This window comes from Ipomoea triloba, chromosome 9 (genome assembly GCF_003576645.1).
Source record: "Ipomoea triloba cultivar NCNSP0323 chromosome 9, ASM357664v1".
NCBI classification, from domain to species: Eukaryota; Viridiplantae; Streptophyta; class Magnoliopsida; order Solanales; family Convolvulaceae; genus Ipomoea; species Ipomoea triloba.
The window spans coordinates 9,057,035-9,081,166 of record NC_044924.1 but is presented as its reverse complement, the minus strand read 5'-3'; the positions used below and the strand labels follow the sequence as shown (position 1 = coordinate 9,081,166).

Here is a 24,132-nt window from a genome sequence, read left to right as displayed (position 1 = left end):
ATTTGGTCCCTTAACTATAGCAAAATTATCAATTTGGTCCCAATTTAACTGATGTTTAACTGAAAAATATACGAAGAATCAAATTGATTACATTTTTCAAAATCGAAAAACTTAATTGATCACAAAAAATTATTAAAGATCAAATTGATAATTTTACAATAGTCGAGGGACCATTATGGTAATAAACTCTTAGTCAAAATATAAGAAATTTCACGCAATTAAAAACAAACACAAATTTAGCAAGGGAGTGTACCTCTCTGCATCGCTTTGTAAGCCTGATTTTCCCCATTTGTTCTTTTCACTGATCTCACATGTCGAAGAGCCTTCTTTCTCGTATAAAGCCCCTGTGCAACCAGAAACCCAATCGCAGTTCACCCTCGAGCCTCCGAGTCGCACCCCGCATCAAGGAACTCGTCATTCAGGTTTGCGAAATTCTCAGAACTCAAAGCCATTGGGAACATAATCTCGAGACCCGCCTTTCGGAGGCCCAAGTGGTTCCATCAGAAATTGCCCACCTTGTGTTCGACAAAATTCAGGATGCTGAATTGGGCTTGAAGTTCTTTGATTGGGTCTCCCAGAGACCCTACGGTTGTCCCCTTGATGGCTTTGCATACTCTTCTCTATTGAAGCTACTCGCAAAGTTCAGAGCTTTCCCGGAAATTGAAGCCCTGTTGCTGGAGTCTACAAAATGTGAAGAGACGTTGCCTACAAGAGAGGCATTCTGCCACGTGATTCAAGCTTGTTTGAATTCCGGGTTGGTTGACAAAGCTCTTCAACTGTACTCATTTGTGTTGAAAACCTATAATTTGCTTCCAGACATAGTCGCGTGTAACTCTTTGCTTCATGCGCTTGTGAATAATGGTCGAGTTGAAGTTGCGAGGCGGGTGTATACTGAGATGGTTAGGAGGTATAATGGTATACAAAATCATTGTTTGGATAATTATAGCACTTGTATAATTGTGAGGGGCTTGTGTAAAGAGGGTAAGGTTGATGAAGGTAGTAAACTTATCAGGGATAGATGGGGAAAGGATTGTGTTCCAAATATTGTGTTCTATAATATACTGATTGATGGGTATTGCAAAAAGGGTGATATTAAGAGTGCTTATAAACTTTTCCAGAATTTGAATTTGATGGGCTTTTTGCCCACAGTGGAGACTTATGGAGCAATGATAAATGGGTTTTGCAAAGAGGGAAGTTTTGAGAAAGTTGATGAGCTTTTGAGAGATATGGTTGCTAGGGGTCTTTCCGTCAATGTCCATGTCAATAACACCATAATCAATGCTAAATATCGGCATGGTTTTGCATTGAAACCACTGGATGTTATTAGGAAAATGCTTGAAGAGGGCTGTGAGCCTGATTTGGTGACATATAATACTTTGATATCTGCTTCATGCAAGGCTGGGAAAATTGAGGAGGCTGAAAAGCTTCTAGGGAATGCAAGAGACAGGGGATTGGTGCCTAATAAGCGTAGTTACACTCCATTGATGCATGTGTATTGCACACAGGGAGATACTGACAAGGCTTCAGATCTGCTTCTTAAGATGGCTGAACTTGGTGATCCACCTGATCTGTCAACTTATGGAGCGTTTATCCATGGTTTTGTACACAATGGGCATGTTGATGTTGCCTTGAATATTCTAGATAGGATGATTGAGAAGGGTGTATTACCTGATTCTGGCATCTATAATGTCTTGATGAATGGGCTGTGCAAAAAAGGGAAGCTTCTTGCTGCCAAGCAGCTTCTTTCTGAGATGCTTTATAACAAAATATTACCTGACATGTATATTTATGCCACTCTATTGGATGGAATCATAAGAAGTGGAGAGCTGAATGAGGCAAAGAAGCACTTTGAACATGCACTTGAGAAAGGTGTAAATCCTGGGGTTGTAGGTCATAACGCAATGATAAAGGGATACTGTAAGTTTGGGATGATGAATGAGGCTGTGTCATGTGTGTGTAGGATGAAAAAGATGAATACTTCTCCTGATGAGTATACTTATTCCACTATAATAGATGGATTTGCAAAGCAACATAACTTGGGTGGTGCATTAACAACATTCTGTCAAATGGTGAAACAGAAGTGTTTACCAAATGTGGTCACTTATACCTCTCTAATTAATGGGTTTTGCCACATTGGTGACTTTCAAAGAGCACTAAAATATTTCCATTATATGCAGTCAAATGGTTTGATTCCTAATGTTGTTACTTATACTATATTGATAGGTGGCTTTTGTAAGGATGGAGAACTTGCAAAAGCAGCATCCTTGTTTGAACGAATGCTAATTTCCAAGTGCTGTCCAAATGATTATACCTTTAATTGTTTGGTTAATGGATTTTCAAATTATACACAATCCGTAGTCCTGAAGGAAGGAAATAATACTCAGAACTGCAAGAAATCAATGTTTTTAGATGCTTTTAAAAGGATGGTTTCAGATGGATGGCTTCCCAAAACTGCTGCATATAACTCAATTATTATTTGTCTTAGTTTACATGGGATGTTAAAAGCTGCGCTGCAATTGCAGGGAAATATGGCCAGTAAAGGTCTTTGCATGGATTCTGTTTCTTTTGCTGCCTTGTTGCATGGCATTTGCTTAGATGGAAAGTCAAAGGAATGGAAGAGCATTATTCCCTGCAATTTAAATGAACCTGAACTCTGTATTGCTTTGAACTACTCTCAAATATTTGATCAGTACCTAGCTCACGGTATGAACTTTGAGGCTTCAGTAATTTTGCAAAACTTGGTCAATGATTGTAAGTCTCATTATCTTCACATGGATAATATTGAAGTTTCATAAAAAAAAAAGTGTTGGTTTCACTTGCCTTTCATGCATTTGCAAATATCTTTGAGAGAGTTGTGGGTGATTGGATGCCAAAGTCATGGGTAAGCTAGTAATTTTTTGGGTGTTGGAAAGACTCATGAAAAGCATGTAAGACATTTGAATCTGGGCAATTGTATGAAGCACATGCTTTGCTGTACTTTTCGTGTGAAGCACTGAAGAACAAAAAGCTGATAGAAGTGCTTTTTGTTTAACTTGTAAAAATCAGCTTACCAATCCCAAGAAATCGGTTCCAAATTGTCAGGCATTCAGACCACAGCTCCCTGTATTTTTCTCTCTTTCTCCTGCTTCTCTCCCTTCAAGCACAGAATGGTAGAGAAAACTATTCATGGAGCTCCAGAAGCTCATTAGCAGATATTCACAGCTTGCAGAAGAAGCATATCAACAACTACTACACAACCTCCGAGTCCAAAGGATTTTCCCTTTGAACATTGTAATTGAAGGAAATGCCATAAATTCAGAGTTAGGTTGAAAAGTCAGTCACTCAATTTCTTAACCCAAAACGTTGAGTGTTCATTTTCACAGGTACATTTTAATTGGTAATGTTGATTGCTAGGGAGGAGAGGGAATTAGGGTTTGCCCCATTTTCTTTTTATTCTCTTCAAATCCCAAATCAGGAAATTTCTTGATATTTATATAGTATGTATTGGAAAGTTTTACAATGCCAAATAGTAAAAATGCCTACTACTACTATTATTTTATTTATAAAAATGCTATTGCCCCATTCCATTTATAGTAGTTGGCATTCTTACTATCATGCATTATAGATCTTCCCTATATATATATATATATATATAGAGGCCATTGTTCGAGTCCGTGTGGACAGATCTAGGCCATTGAATGCTTGAGATCAATGGCTTAGATTTCGCCAACTATGCAACTGGGCAATTGTGCAAGTGAAGTGCAGAGTTGGTGAAATTCAAGCCATTGATCTCAAGCATTCAATGGCCTAGATCTATCCACACGGACTCATGGGAAAGGGTGGACTCATTTGATCATGAGTCTATATACAAAAAGATATGGAGTAAAATTTAGAGATGTTTATGATTTGGTGAATATCAGTTTCATGCCTTGATTTTATGCACTTATCCAGTTTAGTGGTGCTGATTTTTCTTCCATGTGGTTTTTTCTTACTTTCTTAGTATGTACTTTGATTTTTACACTTTCAAAAAACATCCTTTTCATATTTTTGTCATTAAAAAAAAAAGGGAAATGCAGCTGCTTGGTTTGAGGAAACTGGTTATGTATTTTCATTTTTGTTTGTTTCTTTGGCCTTCTTTAGTGGGTTGGAATAATTGGTGGTGCTCAAATTTGACTCAAGGAGTGACGGACTGCCATCAAGCTCAGTTGGGCTCAGTTCAACAATGGGGGAATTATTGGACCCTTGACAAGCTGACCTTATTGTGGCTTTCAGGGGTGACTACTGGGAAACTGCTACCAGAAGGGTTCTTCAAAGGATGAAGAAAAACCCCAAGAGCAGGGTAAAGTCTTTGACCTTTAAAGTATGGCACTCTTTACTGATAGTGTTTAGAGTTTTAGCTGAAGTGTATGTGGGGAGAGTAACTAACCTTCTTGATTGATATTTGCTTATTGCCACTTAATTTGCTGTAATATCTTTTATCTTATATTCTTATATTAGATTTGATCATGCAACCGCAAGCGTAAACTGTAAATTCAGTTTGAGATTTGAGCTTAATTGTATTTTCTTATTGGCTGGTGATATGCTCCAAGAAAATTTCTTGTCCTCATAGTATTTTGATGATTTTATATTTTTTCTAACAAAAGAGTTTCCTTTCTTATTGTTCACTTCAATAAGTTTTCTTACTATTATTCCTTTAAGATATATTTTCACTTTGTTATGCTTCGTGATCAATAAAAGTGGCCGGAGCAACTTGTCTGTTACTGTCTTAAATGGAGCTTTTTCCTCTCAATATTAAGCCATTCTTTGGACTTTTGATAACAGTATTTGTTTTGAGTATCCGTACTAATATCTTTCTATTGGTTGAACATAATTTTTTGTTATGCTTTTGAAGAGCTCTTCAGTAAACTTATTGCTGCTAACAGGTAGGAAGATGTGAGGTTAATATCAGAGGCGCAAATTTCAGTCTGCAGATATGGAAGCTACCAAAAATATTTGGAAATGACAGTCCGTTTGGCTCTTCGTTTTTAATCTAGTCTATTAACTATTAGGCTAAGGTTTGAAGGATAATTATCTTGTTTTCAGATGCAGATCAAGAGAAAAAGAGACAAGTTTGCAGCCATAAACAAATGGCTTGTGAAGTCTGGACTACTATAAAGTGAGTGATTCTTGGTGGCAGATGGGTTATAAGCAACTTCTGGTTTTAATACTTCTATTAAGAATTGGGATAAAAGGATGGGTTGAGGGAGAAGGGAGGTACAGAGCGAATATCAATTCCTTTCTCACCCCGACCTGATCAATAGGTTGATTGCGAGATTCACAATTTACCTCTGTAGTGACTCTAAGTATATACAAAAAATAATTATTTTGATTTTGATTTCCATCTACTATTAAATAGTCTATTTTTATTAAAATTCATTCTAATTATTGAGTATTTGATTTTTATTTAAATACTTCAACCAAACATGAAACACCCTAAGCTTGTAAAGTGTGTGATTAACAAGATGGTCTTGCAATTATTGTATATTAATGTTTATCAATATTACATTTTGAATCTAAATTATCTCAAGTTACATTTGTGTTTTATTTTTTAAATAACCATTTAATTAATTTTAAAAATTGTGAGAGTTTATAAATTCGTTATTCAGTTTTCACTTTAATATTTGCAAATATAAAACATTTGTCACCCCCACAAACATAATATTCTTATTGGTTATTTCTTCTTTTAATTCTTTTTGTCTTTTGAACAAATAAAATTATTATTTGAACTACAACTATTTAGGTTTAATTATGAGTATATTATTAATTGATGGAATACTGAGTTTTATAATGATTCGGTAAGTCCAACTCAACTACTAGTGAAAGAGTGTATGATGAAGAGAGATCCACTTTGAATGCCTTAGTCAAGGCCATTATTCGAGATGTGTGTACAATCATATGTCTTATGTCTTAGAGCACTCAGTTCATATTTTGCACAAATTTTAATGTGTTATATAAGAGAGAGAGAGAGAGAGAGAGAGAGTTGGGTAAGAAATAAGAGAAAAAGAAAAAAAAATAGAAGACTGATATTGAGTCAGTAAAACAAACAGACAAACAGCTAAAAAAGAAGTTTCAAGCACCCAGCACGCGCCAATTTGGCGCATCAGTGCGCATGACAATCCATTTTTTTCTTTCTTTCTCCTGCCAAAAACCATCATTTGCATGATTAAAAATTCCCAAAAAAAAAAAAAAAAAACTCACTCTCACAACAGTTAAATGCCATCCCAATTTTTTTAACTATTCCAAAACCCCTAAAAAACTCTTCGTGTAGATGCTCTTATACTTATCATATTTTGACTTTTGTTGATTCAGGATATCATTTCCAATGTAGGTATCAACGGTGAAGTGATACCCTAGCCCGACCCTTCCAATAGTCGATAAAGATAAATCAAATCCAATTATAGTTGCATACTTACTAAAAATATGATTGATAATACAAACTATTGTGTAATTACTGGCACCTTAACAACCTAATCGACTATACATGTTGTTGGTAAAGGTATCTCATTTCAATTTTAGTTGCCTACTTACTAAAAGTAGACAATAATTCATATTATTTTATAGTTATGGGTGAGATTTCAGTAGTCTAACTTGATCTAACCATAAAATTACAAGAACTTCTCAAATTCGATTATAGCTACTTACTTATTTAAAGTGAGGTAAATTATGCTATGGATGTGAACCATTGATGAATATTCATTTTGAGTAGAATTTATATTAGGAGGAGAGATTATATACGGATGTGAAAGAGTTTGAGTTACGTTGAGTCGGTGAGAAATGAGATAAAGGTTGGGAACTTGGGAATTGGGATGGCGTAAGAGACTAAAAATACTCAGGACTTAACAGTAATTTGGTGCGAATAGAGAATTTTCCTAACGCTGCCACCTAGACGATCCTCCGGCTAAACCCACGTTCCTTGTTCTACTCTATTCACTCCACATTCTTCTACTTTCTTCACCGATCCTCCTTCTTCCGCAAGTCTGCTACTGCTCTCTCTCTCTCTCTCTCTCTGATCAGTAATGGCGGAAATGAAATTCATCGTTGTCCTCGTATTGTCTCTCTGTGCGATCTTTCCTCTGAGCTTAGCCACGTCCAATGACTTTCAGTACTGCAGTACGTTCCTCATCCCCTTTGACTTTTTTTTCCCAAATTTATTACTGCCTATTGTTATTGTTGTTGTTGTTGTAATTGTAGTTGTCAGTTCATTCGATCTAACAGTGGCCGAATTTTTCTTGCCACAAACCAATTAGCTAATTCTTTTGTTTTAATTTTTTCCTTCAGTTTTCTAAATGCCTAGATTTAGGGGTTTAGATCATCGGTTCGTTATTTGTTCGTCAAAATTACTAACTGAGTACACTTATTTGATAAAAATTGGATTTCTATGGTCATATTGCTAAAATAAGACATCTATCTTTCTAGGTGAATTATCTTTTGATATATTTTCTAGGTTTTGCTTGTTATTAATTACGGAGAAAAAAATAATAAAATTAATCCAAGGTTCAATAAATATTGTAAAAGTATTCTTAAAATTCTTTTATGGCGTTTTGTTGTATTGGACTTTTAGTAGTTGCTGAAAATTTGGAGTTGGCGTGATTTGTACGTGGTTTACCAATAGCTTGTCCTTCTTTTCTATTTTGTTTTATTCTTTTCTTTTTTGAGGGGTTTTCCTAATATCATGCGTGCAGGCAAGAAGAAGAACTATGATGTGAAGGTCACCCGAGTTGATATAACACCTTATCCTATTCAAAGAAGTGTAGACACCACTTTCACCATATCTGCTTCCACAGGTGATGGGTTTATTGAATTCATTTTCGTAGTACGGAGTAGCTGTTTTTTCATCCCATATTTTATGCAATGCATACTTTTATATTGACTGACAGTTGTACATATTTTGTCTGGCTATTCATTACAAAGTGGCATAGCAATTCATTGGTTGCTCATTTCTAATGATATTAATAATTGATTCTGTATAATTTGAATCTTAACCAGTTTTCGATTGTTACTGATATGAAAGCATTTTGTTCTTATATATGGAGTATATTGGTGCATTTGCAATGTGTTCTACAGTATTTGGTAAGATAATTTCATAATTCATGGTCAGCTTCTACCATGCTAAGAAGTAAGAAACATAAGTTTGCATAGATTGTCTGCATTCATTCTATCCAATCCATCTTTCTCTTATTGAAGTATGCACTGTGAAGAAAGAGGAGAGGAGTCAGGAGTGTATGACTAAGATGGATTATAGAGGTAGGATTTAAACCAAGAAGGCAGCTCTAATTGCACCCTGCAACAAAACGAACAAACAAAAATAACACTAAAGAGGGATAATAAAAATGTTTTTTAAACTTGAACATAAAAGGTAGATCTCATTAGCAACCATCAATGAAAAATGAACCATTGCTACCTAATCACTAATTATAGCAATCCTATGTCCCAAAACTAGAGCAAGAATTTCCCAAAGTGGCTGACTCAACACAAGCAGAAGAAGAGTGTTGAATAGGGGAGAATTCTACTTAATGAATCAGCAAGATGCTCCTGGAGGCCAGGAATTGCATATTGTTTTATAAATACAATATTAGATTCGTCTGTATGTACTCCATTTATTATCATATAGATTTTACTTTTTAGTTAGTTGGACTCTAGAGTACTCTTCCCTGATATTTATTACAATGCCGGAAGTTTGACTTTGATTTGGCATTTCAGATAAAAGCATATCTTCAGGGAAACTCACGATTGAAGTCAAATACTTCTTTTTTAGCGTCTACAGTGAGGACCATGACCTCTGTTCAGAGGCATCTTGTCCTATTTCTGCTGGTGATTTCGTCATTGCACACACCCAAGCTTTGCCTGGAATTACACCCCCTGTAAGACTTCTTTCCAGTTCTTCTAATTTAGTCATGCTTATATTAATGATGCCCATTCTGCACATTTCCTCCTTAAGAATTGTGTTTAAATGTTTAATATTTCATTTGTCAAGACAACGTCCTAAAAGCCCATCTGCTTGTGTTCAGAAGTGAATTGGTGATTTTTTGTATTGCTAGAGCTCTATGAATTTGATAGAATGATTCTGGTTTCAGAAGATGGGTTCTTCATTCTCCTTTTATTTTATTGTGATTTGCCTCTGTTGGTGTTGGTGGTGATCGCAATCTCTTGTATGCATTTAAGAACATGGTAACTACACTATCTTCCTTTTCCTGGCATAGATCCTATCACCTGACAATGTTTGAAAAATCCAGGGCTCCTACACTCTTACAATGAAAGTGAAGGATGATAAGAACAACGAGTTGTCATGTATCAACTTCGACTTCAGCATCGGATTTCTTGCAGAGGAACCCAAGGCAGTTGCTGATAGCTAGGCACTTAAGGACTCATCACCTACTTGTTATTATAGTCCCCCCACTATCAAACTGATCCCTTTCATTGTTCTTCCCTGTGCCTTTTGGTCTGGTTTGTAAAAATACCTTAGACAAGCTATGTGTGGCGGGGCATATATCTTCTCAGCTACGTCTCTGCTGCTACTTTTTAATTAGCAAGACTATGAAAATCTATGTGGTTACTCTGTTCCATGTTCATTACCTGCTATTGTGTTACAAATCATGCTATTTAGTTCTAATAACAAACCTCTGACTTGAAATTTCTTGGAAAGAAATACTGGTATTCTGTAATATTTTGAGATACAACAAAAAATACAGAAGAAAATAATCTATATATATATATATATATATATATATATATATATATATATATATATTATAATGATTAAATATAACTTTTAACTGAACTTCTTAATCATTAATATTAAATTAAATAATGTAAAAAAAAAGTTTGGATATAAGACTTTACAACTGAATTAACACAACACAATATAGAAGCATATACCGTTATATCATATTATATTTATAATAACTTAGGACTACTAAATTATAACATGAGTTTTATCTTCTTCTTCTTCTTCTTTTTTATTTTATTTTATTTTTTTTAATTTTAATATTTATTATCATGATAAAATATTAAAATATGATAATTTTAATGAAGAGAGCTGGTATACCAAAATCCAAGTCATACTACTTCCTAATCCGTATGGTAAATTGGTAATTTTCCAATTTATTATAATTTTGTTTGATTTGCATTATGCTTTGAGGCTTTCCAACTGAAAAACCTGTCACCTGGCCTCCCTCTCCCTCCCGTTCCTGCAAATATCAAGATAGATAGAAATTTCAAAATCAAAACCCTAATCCAAACCCGCAATCCCATAAACGAAGATTATGTATATATGTTGTTAATTACATAGACACACAGAAATACTTGCCTCGTATATATAGCAATATAGGCATTGTGTTTTTACATAAACACATAGAAATACCGTCCTCTTCTTCTTTGTTCACTATACATTGAATTTTTGGCAGATTGTGTGTATATACAACCGCTCTCACACGAAGGTAAGTTAGTATTTTCTTCTTTTTTCATAAAAAAATGTTTCTATTCTTTAAAGTTCAGGATGATTTAAACGTAATTAAATGTTTGTGGTTTAATGGTGATATACAGAAGAAGAGGTGTTTGGGGCTCATTTTGTTTGGAGAAAATTAAAAGATATTAGCTAGGGTTGTTGAAATTGATTCTGATGATTAGGGATTTGGGAAAAAGGAGAAGGATAGTAGATAATAAATGGGAAATAAATGTTTTCGTGGAAAACTTACAAAGAATGGGATCTTTCATAAACTCTTTTGGTGGTTTCGACCACCAAGTATTCTCATATTCAGTAAGAAAAAAGGAGCAATAAAGGGTGAGGCAGCAACCTCAACCTCAGAGGCTAAAGAGGCAGAAGCTGCTATTGTTCCAGTCCAGAACAAACCCCCTGAGGTGGTTAAGATAGAAAATGAAGAGAAGAAGGAACAGCCTGCCCCAGCCAATACAGGAGGAAATGACAAGGAAAAACCGGCAAAACCCAAGAAGCCAAACAATGTCAAGAGAGTAGCCAGTGCTGGGTTGCAGGCTGAGTCTGTGTTGAAGACGAAAACGGGGAATTTGAAGGACTTCTATAAGTTGGGGGACAAGCTTGGGTATGGGCAGTTTGGGACCACTTTCATTTGTATTGAAAGTTCAACTGGGAACAAATATGCCTGCAAATCTATATCGAAGAGGAAGCTAGTGAGTGAAGAAGATGTGGAAGATGTGAGGAGAGAAATCGAGATTATGCATCACTTGGCAGGTCATCCTAATGTCATATCTATCAAGGACTCGTACGAGGATTCTGTGGCGGTTCATGTTGTAATGGAACTATGCGCAGGAGGCGAGCTCTTCGATAGGATTGTTAAGAGGGGGCATTACTCTGAACGACAGGCAGCCCAGCTCACTAGGACCATTGCTGGTGTAATTCAAACCTGCCACTCCTTGGGGGTTATGCATCGCGACCTTAAGCCTGAAAACTTCCTCTTTGTCAGTGGGGAGGAGGATTCGCCTTTGAAGACTATTGATTTTGGATTATCAACTTTTTTCAAGCCAGGTATGCCCATTTTTAGCTTTTTATTGGCCTTTAGGACATGTTATGAAGAGTTGAGAGCAACGAAATGCAGAGAAGAAGAGAACAAAATCCAAACACTAATCTGTGTTTGAATTGCCATGGAAAGCACAGTGGAAAATGAAATCATTTCTGGCACACACTATTTTAGCCAGAGTGTTCTTAGATATTGATGCATTTATCTATCTTTTAATTGTTTTCTGAAACATAGGGGAAATTTTCGAGGATGTCGTTGGCAGTCCTTATTATGTTGCTCCTGAAGTTCTGAGAAAGCATTACGGTCAAGAGGCTGATGTTTGGAGTGCAGGCGTGATAGTTTACATCCTTCTCAGTGGTGTGCCTCCATTTTGGGGAGGTAAGCGGATATCTGTAGTTTGAAAAGCACCAGAGTTTCTGTAGTCTACCTTGTTTATGTGAAGTCTGCACACAAGATTCTCATCCTTCTCTCGTCAATATTTGATTGATGCAGAAACCGAGCAAGACATATTTGAAGAAGTCGTGAATGGTGAACTTGACTTCAAAGCAGAAGCCTGGACTAAAATTTCTGATAGTGCTAAAGATTTAGTGACGAAAATGCTTGATAGAGACACGAAAAAGCGACTAACTGCTCATGATGTTCTCTGTAAGTCACTATGATTTGTTTTGGCTATATAATTGGTGTCAGAATTTGAATGTTCATTAATAAGGAGAACTATTTTTTGCAGTAAAAATATGTGTTTTGCAGCAAATTAAATGACATTTCCTGACAAATTGCCAATTTAAAGCTCTACTTTACCTGTTTCTTTGGACAGGCCATCCATGGGTGCAGGATAATGGGGTGGCTCCAGACAAACCTCTTGATTCAGCAGTTTTAACTCGTTTAACGCAGTTTTCAGCGACGAACAAACTTAAGAAAATGGCTCTCAGAGTAAGTGTTTGTTGTTGAAAACAAGTAATGCTTTATTGGAATCAATGGCTAAGATCATACTATTTTAACCTGATTTTGGTACACATACATATTGTGGAAATTCTTTTCTTTTTGTCAGAAAGACTTGAACTCTATTCCATCTGTAGGTGATTGCAAATAACCTTTCTGAAGAGGAAATTGCTGGATTAAAAGAAATGTTCAAAGCAATTGACACAGATAACAGTGGCCAGATTACATTTGAAGAACTGAAAGATGGACTACATAAATTTGGTGCAAATCTTAACGAATCTGAGATACAGGATTTGATGAAGGCTGTAAGTAACATTTTCCTCCATACTCGTTATCGTGTTCTTCTGAATCTAAATTAGTACTTATGTACACCTGCATGAATGTTCCTGAATCCTGATTGTCCATACTATCTGTATACAAACTACAACCCCGCTATGCCTTTTTTGTGAAAACACAGGCTGATGTGGACAACAGCGGGACTATTGACTATGGGGAGTTTATAGCAGCAATGCTGCACATGAACAAAGTCGAGAAGGCGGACCATTTAGCTGCAGCCTTTTCTTACTTTGACAAAGATGGCAGTGGCTATATCACAGCAGACGAGCTTCAAAAGGCTTGCGAGGAGTTTGGCTTCAGGGACGTCGTCCTCGAGGAAATGATCAGGGAAGCTGATCAAGACAATGTAAGCAACTGTCGTCACATTTTCTTTAACGTAAAACTATAGTTTTTACAATTTCTGTTTCATTATACAAGCAATTAAATCGCTTTCATGAATATATTTCAGGATGGGCGGATAGATTACAACGAGTTTGCTTCCATGATGACCAAAGGAAACGCAAATTTAGGCCAGAAGCGATTACCAAATACTTTCAGCATTAGCTTAAGGGATGGAGTGCAGAGTTGTTGAAACAGTATGCATTATTTTCCTTCTGTTTTGAGTCTCCACCCTCCCCCCCCCCCCTCCTTTATTTTTTTAATTTTTATTTTATACAATTTCTAGCTTTGATCTATCTGTTTGTTGGTAGTCTGGGTTTAAAACTGGAGTGGCATTCATGCTTTTAACTGCAAATGATTGTGCATATCCGTGTGGAAAGTATGGTGTTCTAATCAATCTTTTTAAATGACAGAAATTTCAGCCTGACTTAGCTATTGTTGGCCCCAATATCATTTCAGTTTATGATATAATTCACAGAGATTATAAAAGATAAGGATGGTTCATCTGCCATTGATTATGAGATAAGGTAGCAAAGGGATATATCCACAATTATTGTTCACCTTTCAGGACTTCATACATCAACTTACCTATAATTGCAATACAACTATAACTATTATTAAGGGATTATGATGCACCAATAATTGATTAGATAGATGTCCCGTATATGGGCCTAACTTAAACCCGACTAAATTCCCATAACTTAAACCCGACTAAATTAAATTCTTGCAGAATGCGCGTATCAGTGTATTACGTCAAAAAAAATAAAATAAAATAAAATAAAATAATCAAGAAGATTAGAGGGAATGATGAGCACACATGGTTGAAGATCATGGGCTTGACATTATTGTACAAGACATGAAATAATATTCTATTTGTTAGTTTAAAGCAATGTCTTGAATGAAATAAAGAAAAATCAATTCAACATGATGCATGTACTTTGCACATTGTTGTTTTCTGGTGTAGATGCAATATGTTTCTTTAGGATCCAACCAAGACTAAAAACAAATTATTAATATGTGAATTTAAGCGCAAATTGTATCGTAGATTAGGGTCCACCATACACATTATGTATTTGTAATTAATATAGTATACTATTTTTTTTTTTTTGAAATAACAAGATTCATTCAATAAGATCAGAAGTTAAAACATTACAAATGATAGGAGGAGGGTATGTGAACCACTCCAATTGATCAGACGTAGAAACAGACTGCCTAGCTAACTTATGAGCTGCCTGATTCGCAGATCATTTAGTAAAAGATAAAAACACATGAGTGAAAGAACTCATAAGGTTTTTAATATCTCTAAGAATCAAGTGAAATGAGGAGTCTCCTTTGCAAGCATTGATGCCTTGAACCACTTGGAGGGAATCAGTTTCAATCTGAACTTTGTCAAAACCGTGACTTTTTAGCCAACTAAGTGCCTCTCTTACAGCCACAGCTTCAGCTTCCCTGGGAGAAAAGACACCTCTCCATTGAGTTTCTTTAGCTGCAACAAATCCTCCAAATTCGTTCCTAAGTACACACGCAAAACCCATGCATGCCCCTTCCTTGTTGATAGCAGCATCTACATTTAGTTTGAGAAAACCTGGTTGAGGCTTACTCCAGTGTACATTTGTTACTGCATTGTCTTGGGTGGTGTTGTTGCCTTTCCAAGCATCCTTCCAATCGAAATAGTATGACTGGGATCTTCTAACAATAGTATACTATTTCAGTTAACAGATTATGTATATGTGAATGGTAGGTAAATGATTGAAGGTACATAATATATTAACTTTTCTCCCAAAATATAATATATTAACTGTATATACATAATTCGGATTATGATTCACAATGCAAAATGAGTCTATTTTAACATAATTAATTATGTATGGACATAAATTTATGTTTCACTTTGTTAAAAGAATAGCAGCAGAGAATCATAAATATGTTTCTTACTTTCTTATTAAGCACAAATATTATTTATTTAAAATGATTTTAGTGCACCTACTCGTTTTTTCATAAGAATAATATTTTTTTCCTTATAATTTTACTTCGTATTGTTCACTTGATGTTACAATAAAATTCTTTGTTATTCATTATATATATGGTCGAGAATAAAATAAAATTTGAAGCTTAAAGTGCATAAGTTCGAGACATTTGATTATTTCCATCAATGTTGTCCAAAAGAGCTTTTAAAAAAAAAAATCCTTCAGTTTGAGTGGTTGATTTAGATTAAATCAACAACTAAGATCTCACTTTATTTTTTATATGGCGAAAGTTTCGCACGTGAATCATCCCATATATATATAATAAACATGCATTCTAATTATTAATTTAGAATTTTAACAAAAGGAGGTGTTTAACCTAAAATATACAATATATATAAGCAAAATTTGAAAGAGTAGGCTTGAATCCAACGTAGCAGCTGCAAAATCCCACAACTCCCTCAAATCATTCTCCAACCACCAACGAACGGCTGAGATTAGTCCACCCAAAACCGTTGCGCAGTGGGATAGATGGAACCTTCGGCACGTTGTGACAGCTAACAATTGTACAGTTGTCGGTACACGTCAGAGTGGGACCCCTGCACATTGCTCAGTCGTGCCAAGTAGGCTTGGCGCACGACAGCCCACCTAAGGCGGTGTTTGTGTTTCCCAAAATCCGAGTGAGGAGAAAATTGGCCTTTTTTTTTGTTTTTTGTTTTTTTTTTTTTTGAGAAAAGAATTGGCGTTATTTTACACTCTCATCACATTTGCCTTTGCCCTTCCTCAATGATTGGGAGTCCCCTCCTCTTTTACTCTTTGACCATTTTGCCCTCCTTACTCCCATTTTACATCCTTTAAATAGTACGTATAGTGTGCTACATGACTACATGCACCAAATTGAGTGTATGTATTTGTCTATGTTGTAAAGAGATACCAACTTTATAAAGGAAGGATTTGTCACCTCAAGAATTAGTTAAGAATGACAATTTTAATATGTCTGGAAGATATTTATCATTAGACCGATATTTTGGGTGATAATGAGTAGTAGGTCCAGTGAGTCTTAAAAATTAAATCAGCGGTGAGTTGGATTAGATGCGAACTATATATATATAGTCTAGTTCAGGTGTGGCCGACTCTTCTCGTGCGACCTGTTGCATTTACATATGTTTGGTGGTACATTCATTCCTAAATGTACCACATGACACTCATAAGTGCACCACATACTACTCTTAAGTGCAGCAGGGGCCTAAAATATTTTCTGTAATGGCCTGTGCATTTAGCTATGCTTGATGGTGCACTTAGATATATGCACCACAAAGCCGAACTTCCATAGACTAGCAGTTTATGGTGCACTACAAAGCCGAACTTCCACAGACTAGCACTTTATGGTGCACCACATGTCACTACTAAGTGATACCTGCACTTAATGCATCAAAGAAATAAACTTGGTGTAGAAAATTATCACCTATTTAACATAGATTACATTGCAATAATATATAAAAGCCTCAAATATTTAGTTTTACATTTTTGCCCTCAATTTTAACACCTATTTAACATAGATTTAAGAGAAGGACCAAAATTGGTACAAAATCAATAGTTAAGGGACCAAGTTTGGTCAAATTAAAAGTCAATGACAAAAATTGGTAAAAGTCAATAGTCGAAGGACTATTTCTGAAATTAACTCAAATTATCAAAATGCCACAAAATTTTTCTATTAGTGCACCACAAGTCAGCACTCTGTGGTACACCACAAATCATTCAAAAGTGCACAACAAAGCACTCATTAGTGCATAGGCACCAACACTTAGCGCGTCACAATACATGGTGCAGGAAATTATCAAAAGACCACTTTTTTTTTTCCATCTTTATTGTATGTTTAATCATTGATTTGAGCGCATCCAGCGATCCAAATGAGTTCGCATGACCACATGGAAGCAACCAGTCGCATGTGAACCAAATAAATAAGTATTTGTATGTAGTTTTTATAACTTATATATATATATATTTTTATTTTTACTAATAAGTTTATTTTTAAAATTAAATAATTTAGATTTTAGATTTGAATATTTATATTATTATATGTTTTAATATAACTAGCAATTTTGTTATTTTATAATAGGTAAGTAATTTAAATATTATTTTTTAATTTTTTTTAATAAGAAATAAGTGATATGGTACCTGTAGTGGGTACTCACACCGAATGAGGCAAGTGTGGATTTCGAAAAAGTCCATTTATTACGGGTCAAGTTGTGATAGGTGGAGAAAGCATATATAAGGTGGGTTGGGTGGTGAATATAGTCATTCCCGACCCAACCCAACTCATTGTCATCCCTACTTAAAATCGAAAGAGAGATAAAAGATACTGTATAATTTTTATTTTTATTTTTATTTTTATTTTTGTCAAATGCATTAAGTAGGGTGTTAGTTATATGTCAAACCTAGCTAGTCATTGGGTGGGGGCCGGACACATAATTGGTGTGGATTAACACATAATTGGTGTGAAAATACAAAACTCTTTAGTAGTAGGATCTTTATTAAGAAAATTATTTACATAGTTTTAAAGTAGGATTATGATCTATATTCAAATTCTTATACTATTAGCCATAATGTACATAGTTTTAAGTATATCAATATACTAATATATATAGTGTAATTGTTATTATGGGTGTGTTGATAGAGGGTAATGTTCATGTTCATGTTCCTTGATTAGTTATAATTAATATTGTCATAATATACTAATATTCCGTCTTTTTTTTTTACTCCGTATGTCATAATATAGTGATATTTCATACCAATTATTACATTTATTATATTGTTTTCTCATTATATATTGCTCTTCTACTTCTCCTCTTCTTTTAAGTCCCCAAAAACAAAAATCATGGCAAATATAACCAAAAACAAAGTGACAAAAGAGTAAAGAAATACATTTACTTGTACATTATTTTTAAATTTGAAAAATAAATTAAAGTATTGACTATTGAGAATGAAAAACATAAATTGAAGAATGAAAAATTGGAGAAATTAAAGGTTGGGCAAAAAAAATTAGAGAATTGATGTGAATGTAACCTATGGCTATTATAATTGGGGAGAAAAATTAGAATTCACATTCACCTCAAGGTATTCACTTTTATTTAACTTGTCTAAATCATATTTGAATGTAAATTTTTTTTTACTCGTGATAAGTGATATATGTGTTCAATTTGAAACTTATTATGATTATATACTCTCTATTCCGACCAATCCCTCTATATATTTTAATTTATTATTTATAATGTGTGTGTGTGTCACATGCACATATACACAATAGTCATTCTAATTTGAATATTAAGACAATATCATGTTATATGATAAGAACATATGGAAAAAAGTATATACAGTATATAGAATAATTTGTGAATATTGACTAAATTTGTATGTAGAATATTATAAATAATTTTTAAAAAAATTATATTCAAAATATATTTTATTAAATTTAGCATATAGCAAATACGTATAAGTAATTTATTTTTTAAACAAATAATATTAATATTGAATTGGATATATACCTCCGTGCAGTGAATTGGGATGAATATAATATTTAAAAATTCCATCGGAGGTGTGATAACTGATAAGTCAAATGGTGAATGTAGGTATTCTCAACCCGAATCTATATAATTTTTATCGCTATTGAAATGTGTTGTGATTGTTTCCTTTTAGCCCGTTGCGTTCTCTAGTGAAACGGATTACAATATGGCATACGAACAGTACAACGAAAAGAAGCAGGATAGCAAAAGAAAGGGACAATGCGCAATAGTAATATTTTATTTCAACCTTAACATCAGTATATTACAAGGCATATATATATATATATATATATATATATATATATATATATATATATATATAACTGCTACAACCGTTACATAATCAACTCATAATGTCCACGCTTAATTAACAAAATGAATGTTGTTTAATAATGTGATGTGGTTTAATTTGTTGATAATTAAGTTAAGATCTAATAGCTATCCATTGAAAACACGCCAAGTTAAAAGGAAAAATTGCTTCGACTGTAGTATATGTATTACTTAATATTTGGGTTTAGGGTGAGATTCCAATCCTTGTAATTAACTCTGCCATCTGCAACACAATCAGTGATTAGTAAGTGTTACCAAACTAAAATGAAAGAGCAGGAATTGAAGTAGGTAGTGTATATTCCTAGGATACCTCCTTAGGGAATACAAATATTAGGAAGAACATGTCTGAAGGCATTGGTCCATATCCATTCCCCCTTTTCTATTACAGACAATGAAACACATGTTAATTTGGATTTATTATTGTAAGAAAGATCATGTGTTCCAAATCTGTATCACATCAATTTATACAATAATCATTCTACCCATTACTCTTTCTCAACTTTGTGTTTTATTACGTGCTTGCATCAATGACCCAAATTAAATGCTTTTTTTTAAAAAAAAAAAAATTGGGTTGAAATTTAGCATTCTATAATTAATTTAGGGATAATTGCCAAATAAGTCATCAAACTATACTGATTTGTGCAATGAGACCGTTAACTTCAAAAAGTTTCAATCAGAAACTCAAACTTACCAAAAAACAAGTGCAAATATTATTATATGTAATATAATTTGACATTGAGATAAATATATATGGTGAGTACATACCATATAAGGCAATATGATAACAAAAATTTATCAATACATTTAAAAAAAATCAAGAACTCACTTTTATAATTTTATTTACTAAATTCATCTTTAAGTCTTGAATATAATTTCAAATTAGTGACAACCCAAGTTACTCAACATAATTTTGGGCCATGTAGTGTGTGTTTACTCACATGAAAAATAGTCTTCTTTTTTTTTTTTTTTTTGAGAAATAGACAATGCATTAAATTGTCATTTATCTAATTTAAAGATTTAGAAAATAGTCTTTGTTTTAATAAATACAGAGTTCATTCACTTGTCATTTCTTCTCCTTTATTCAATACAATGATTATTCTTGCATACCAAAAAAAAAATACAATTATTAATTTTATCTCACTATAATTTTAGTTTAGATATGTTGTTTTCATATGTATCCAAAATCAAAGGCGGAGGAAAAGGACACCTGAAAATGAATGTTCTCCTTCCATCCACTTTACTTCATTTATTAAATGAACAGTGGGGGCGAGGGAGATGAACATGAGAAAGGGGCAGTTATGGTTACCACTTACCAGGGGCACTCCCGTCATTTCCACCCGTCATGTCATCCCTTTGAAAAACTCGCCATTTTTTTTCCCTTCTTTTAACATTCTCCATGGAAACCACTCCCACTCTCAATCTCTCTCTCCCCAACTGTTTCTACCATTTCTAACCAACTTTTCATTCCAAAACCAAAACTTGCATTTCAATTCCCAATACCCATAAATTGCTCTCATTCCCTGCTCTGCTTTTTCCATTCACACAGTTGGGTATTCTGTTTTCATCATTTGCTCTCATCATTAAGTGCTTTTTCTGAAGGGAAAAAATGTGGGTTCTTGGAGAAATTGCATGAGATACTGTTGTGTTCTTGACTTGGTGTTGCTGTTTTGCTATAGTGATCATTTCCCATTTCTTGTTTTTATTGGATTTTGTTGGATCTCTGTGTTTTGCTTGTCTTCATGTTCTTGATTGGTTGTTGTTGGAGCATTCTATTTTCTGGTGTTTTTGTGTTTATTGGCTGAATAGTTTCAACTTCCTAGTCTTGAAGTTCCCTTTATGGAGAATCCAGTTTTCTTTCCTTTTTAAGACTTTTTTCTGTTTTTAATGATGTAGGGCTTTAATCTAGTAAACTTTTCATGTTGTTGAAATTGAGTTTGAGGTTGAGGTTGTGGTGTTCTTGGTTGATCTAAGAGAAACTTATTTGGATATCTGTGGTGTTTTTTTGTGTAGAATGGAGTCTGGAAATGGTGTTGTGGCTGAAGAGGAAAGGAATGGTGTGATTGAGAAAGAGGTGATTGTGGGTGAGAATGAGGAAAAGGTGGATGAAATGCCTAATAATTCATCTTCAGTTGAAGGTGAATTACCTGAGATTGGTTCAAAATGTAAACCCTCAACCCACAGTAAATCATCTGGGAAAGTTACTTCAAAGACTGGGGCAAGAGGCTCAGCTGCATTGGCTAGGACAAAGAGGGCTAGCCTGACTCATAGTGTGTCTTTCCCCCCGAAAGGCGTTAATTCGGGTGTTTTGAGCACAAGTGCTGATGTGCAGCCAAAGAAATCAGGTCCCAAACAGTCACAGGTTATGAAGAGTGCTCTTGCCAGTAAAAATGGCAGAAGAGCATCTTTAACAGCTCCCACTAATGGCTTTGGTCAGAATATGGTAAAATATGATTGCCCCTTAGGACATATCATTTGCTCATTCTCTACCTATTTATATGTTACCCCTTAAAAATCACAATGCATCTTTTATTGTTACTTTTTTTTTTCCCCTTTTTGGTGTCCAGAATCAGTCTGACAAGTCCCTTTCTGCTAATGGAACTGAGGCATTGGAAGGGTAAGTGGATATCTTTCTTATTGTGGATTTGTGGTTGATACTATTAGGATTTCCCATGCCAGCCTAATTGTGGTATTTGCAGAACAACTGATGAAAACTTCAAACCTATTACAAATGTTCTCCCAATTAAGGAGGAAGAGGATGCTCGTTCTACAACTTCATCGTACTGTTATCTTCTTAGAATTATAAATTCGTTATCTGTCTCTTTCATTATCCTTTTCGAGTTTTCGTTGTTCTAAAACTTCATTGAACTGTCATTTGCCTTTCGTATTGTCATCAGCAATGCCACTCCTCAAGGGCAGCGGAGGGCTAGTGGTTTCGGATTTTCCTTCAGATTGGAACAGCGAGCTGAAAAAAGGAAAGAGGTCGGGAATATGGATTTCAGCCCGAGATAGAATTCTACCATTTCGATGATACGGTTTCATGCATAGATCTTCTAATTAAGCTGCTCTATTTTGTTTCAGTTCTTCTCAAAGCTAGAAGAGAAGATTCAAGCTAGGGAAGCCGAAAAGAACAACTTGCAAGCAAAATCCAAAGTTGTCACATGCATTTTTAACTTCAGAGTTTTCAGAACTCGAGTTTAAGTTTTGATCCTTAGCTTTATCCTAAGGCATTCTTCTACTTGCATTTGTGTTTTGATGCAGGAAAGCCAAGAGGCTGAGATAAAGAAGCTAAGGAAGACATTGACTTTTAAAGCTACACCTATGCCAAGCTTCTACAAGGAACCTCCTCCAAAAGTTGAACTGAAGAAGGTAAGAACTGTCTAAACAATTTGTTTTGTTTTGTTTTGCTTTGATTTTTTGCCTTTCTCTGTCTTGAAAAAACACCATACTGTCTTACAATTCTTGGCCTCTTCTCGAAAATCAGAATTAGTTAACATAATTAGAGTTTTTTGGTCTTCAGAACTGTAGAAGACACACTGCTTGTGAAAGAGTTCTCAGCTTTAATGTAGTATACATTAGATAGGGTTATTAAAAGCTCATCATTTAATGTCCTGACAATGTAGTATGCATTGATAGGCTTATCAAAAGCTTATCATTTAATGTCCATGAACATAGATAAAGCATCTAAATTTTATTCTCTTGCCCACAAAAGGCGAAATTCCCTCGACCCTGGGGGCTACCACAAGATAGTGGTGGGAGGACCAGTCATTAGTGTCCACGAGGAGCCCGGCTGCCAGTGCTTGATCCTGTGTCTTTCCCATAATCTACCACACAAGAAGCAACTGAGCTGCCCGTGCAGGCAACTAAATTTTATTCTCTTGGTATACTTATTTGTATATTTATCACCAACTTCAACTGAAGAAATTAGTAACAGAATGAAAAAACTATGATGTTATTAAATAGCTGACGCAAAATGAAATGATAAATAGGCTAAACAGATTGGTTATACTGAATCACTTCACTTCAGCATGTCTATATTTGTACATGAATATGATGTTTATGTTATGGTGTTTGAAAATTTTACAGATACCTATAACTCGTGCTGTATCTCCCAAACTCGGGAGGAACAAAACCTCTGCATCAATAGCAGCCAGTTCTGAAAGTGCAGAATCTTGTCTTAGCCCCAAGGTTGTTAAAGAACAAGGAAAGTCTCCCCGGGCAAACAGAAAAAAGAGTAGCCCCGCCTCAGCAAAAGTGACAACAAAAAGTCCCCCGCAATCATCAGAGACCAAAACTGAAGAGAAGGCGATGATGCCCGTAGAGACAAAGCCCAAACCAGAGGAAACAAAGAGCTGTGATGAGAATAATACTTGTGCAGAAACTGAAACCAACAATCAAACTAAAGAGCATTGGGTTGACAAGTCTGAAGAGAAATCGGGAGAAGACGAGGTGCAATGTGCATCCACTCCAAATACAGTGCTGATGCCAGCTCAAGTCTCGGTTGAAGGTTAAAGAAGAGGAGTTAAATTTCCCACATTTTCCACTGTACTTATATATATCTATATATATTATCTATAGGGTTTTGAAAAAGGTTACTATTTTCCACTTATTTGGGAATAATATCAAATATGGTGTCTGTACCTTCCTCCACCTTGAATGACTCACAAGTTGTTCTTCTGCTATATATATATATATATATTGTCATTCTTTTGGGAAAAGAAATAAAGACTCAGCGGCATAAACTATGTGATTCTACAACTATCTTCCTCATATAACAAACATGTTCTTCTGTTTTTGGATTGCCAAACTTTTGCCTATTCAATCCCCTGCTTGCCCCCTTCACTCTCAGAACCTCCTGATTTATATAGACAGTAGTAAGTATATATAGTGAGCTAGGTTGAACCACCTTTTTGCAGCTGTAATATGGCACACTGTGCTGTATGATTTAAAGTAAACTATCGGGAAGCCATTTCTGAGTCAGGTTGCGAGGAGTGGTTATATTCTCCACCGGTGTTTCTTGTAAACATTGTGCTGTATGATTTAAAGTAAATTATCAGGAAGCCGTTTCTGAGTCAGGTTGCGAGGAGTGGTTATACTCTCCACCCGTATTTCTTG

At 34.9% G+C, this 24,132-nt stretch overlaps 4 protein-coding genes across 7 annotated transcripts; all 4 read left to right on the top strand.

Annotated features, from left to right (window-relative positions):
- Positions 1-256: 256 nt before the first annotated feature.
- LOC116030619 (pentatricopeptide repeat-containing protein At1g52620) lies at positions 257-5,392 on the top strand. 2 transcript variants are annotated; one of them, XM_031272926.1, is made up of 3 exons: positions 257-3,362; positions 4,159-4,318; positions 4,902-5,392. In XM_031272926.1, the coding sequence occupies exon 1, from the start codon at positions 312-314 to the stop codon at positions 2,793-2,795; it is 2,484 nt and encodes an 827-aa protein (XP_031128786.1). In that variant the 5' UTR covers positions 257-311; the 3' UTR covers positions 2,796-3,362; positions 4,159-4,318; positions 4,902-5,392. The 2 variants fall into 2 exon arrangements, with proteins under 2 accessions (XP_031128786.1, XP_031128785.1); XM_031272925.1 differs by having other exon boundaries at positions 4,120-4,318.
- A 1,463-nt stretch (positions 5,393-6,855) lies between these two features.
- LOC116030622 (putative phosphatidylglycerol/phosphatidylinositol transfer protein DDB_G0278295) lies at positions 6,856-9,609 on the top strand. Its single transcript, XM_031272927.1, has 4 exons — positions 6,856-7,128; positions 7,701-7,802; positions 8,719-8,879; positions 9,252-9,609. Exons 1-4 carry the CDS (start codon positions 7,035-7,037, stop codon positions 9,369-9,371), a joined length of 477 nt encoding a protein of 158 aa, XP_031128787.1. The 5' UTR covers positions 6,856-7,034; the 3' UTR covers positions 9,372-9,609.
- A 423-nt stretch (positions 9,610-10,032) lies between these two features.
- On the top strand, positions 10,033-13,396 carry LOC116030932 (calcium-dependent protein kinase 26-like). Its single transcript, XM_031273301.1, has 8 exons — positions 10,033-10,454; positions 10,561-11,518; positions 11,745-11,888; positions 12,003-12,155; positions 12,325-12,440; positions 12,587-12,754; positions 12,907-13,131; positions 13,234-13,396. Exons 2-8 carry the CDS (start codon positions 10,681-10,683, stop codon positions 13,354-13,356), a joined length of 1,767 nt encoding a protein of 588 aa, XP_031129161.1. The 5' UTR covers positions 10,033-10,454; positions 10,561-10,680; the 3' UTR covers positions 13,357-13,396.
- A 7,006-nt stretch (positions 13,397-20,402) lies between these two features.
- On the top strand, positions 20,403-23,762 carry LOC116030895 (protein WVD2-like 4). 3 transcript variants are annotated; one of them, XM_031273259.1, is made up of 8 exons: positions 20,403-20,565; positions 21,031-21,460; positions 21,585-21,634; positions 21,717-21,797; positions 21,915-21,999; positions 22,099-22,170; positions 22,279-22,386; positions 23,104-23,762. In XM_031273259.1, the coding sequence occupies exons 2-8, from the start codon at positions 21,032-21,034 to the stop codon at positions 23,527-23,529; spliced, it is 1,251 nt and encodes a 416-aa protein (XP_031129119.1). In that variant the 5' UTR covers positions 20,403-20,565; position 21,031; the 3' UTR covers positions 23,530-23,762. The 3 variants fall into 3 exon arrangements, with proteins under 3 accessions (XP_031129119.1, XP_031129121.1, XP_031129120.1); XM_031273261.1 differs by having other exon boundaries at positions 20,403-20,570; XM_031273260.1 differs by having other exon boundaries at positions 20,403-20,628.
- Positions 23,763-24,132: the final 370 nt, after the last annotated feature.

What these genes read in the sequence shown, in the direction of transcription:
- LOC116030619 (XM_031272926.1), top strand. Translation starts at nt 312, where the DNA reads ATGTCGAAGAGCCTTCTTTCTCGTATAAAGCCCCTGTGCAACCAGAAA.
- LOC116030622 (XM_031272927.1), top strand. Translation starts at nt 7,035, where the DNA reads ATGGCGGAAATGAAATTCATCGTTGTCCTCGTATTGTCTCTCTGTGCG. An exon ending in CAATGACTTTCAGTACTGCA is followed by an intron (nt 7,129 to 7,700) that starts GTACGTTCCTCA and finishes TCATGCGTGCAG; the next exon opens with GCAAGAAGAAGAACTATGAT. An exon ending in TGCCTGGAATTACACCCCCT is followed by an intron (nt 8,880 to 9,251) that starts GTAAGACTTCTT and finishes TGAAAAATCCAG; the next exon opens with GGCTCCTACACTCTTACAAT.
- LOC116030895 (XM_031273259.1), top strand. Translation starts at nt 21,032, where the DNA reads ATGGAGTCTGGAAATGGTGTTGTGGCTGAAGAGGAAAGGAATGGTGTG. An exon ending in GGAACTGAGGCATTGGAAGG is followed by an intron (nt 21,635 to 21,716) that starts GTAAGTGGATAT and finishes TGGTATTTGCAG; the next exon opens with AACAACTGATGAAAACTTCA. An exon ending in ACTTGCAAGCAAAATCCAAA is followed by an intron (nt 22,171 to 22,278) that starts GTTGTCACATGC and finishes GTTTTGATGCAG; the next exon opens with GAAAGCCAAGAGGCTGAGAT.
- LOC116030932 (XM_031273301.1), top strand. Translation starts at nt 10,681, where the DNA reads ATGGGAAATAAATGTTTTCGTGGAAAACTTACAAAGAATGGGATCTTT. An exon ending in ATCAACTTTTTTCAAGCCAG is followed by an intron (nt 11,519 to 11,744) that starts GTATGCCCATTT and finishes TCTGAAACATAG; the next exon opens with GGGAAATTTTCGAGGATGTC. An exon ending in AACTGCTCATGATGTTCTCT is followed by an intron (nt 12,156 to 12,324) that starts GTAAGTCACTAT and finishes TTCTTTGGACAG; the next exon opens with GCCATCCATGGGTGCAGGAT.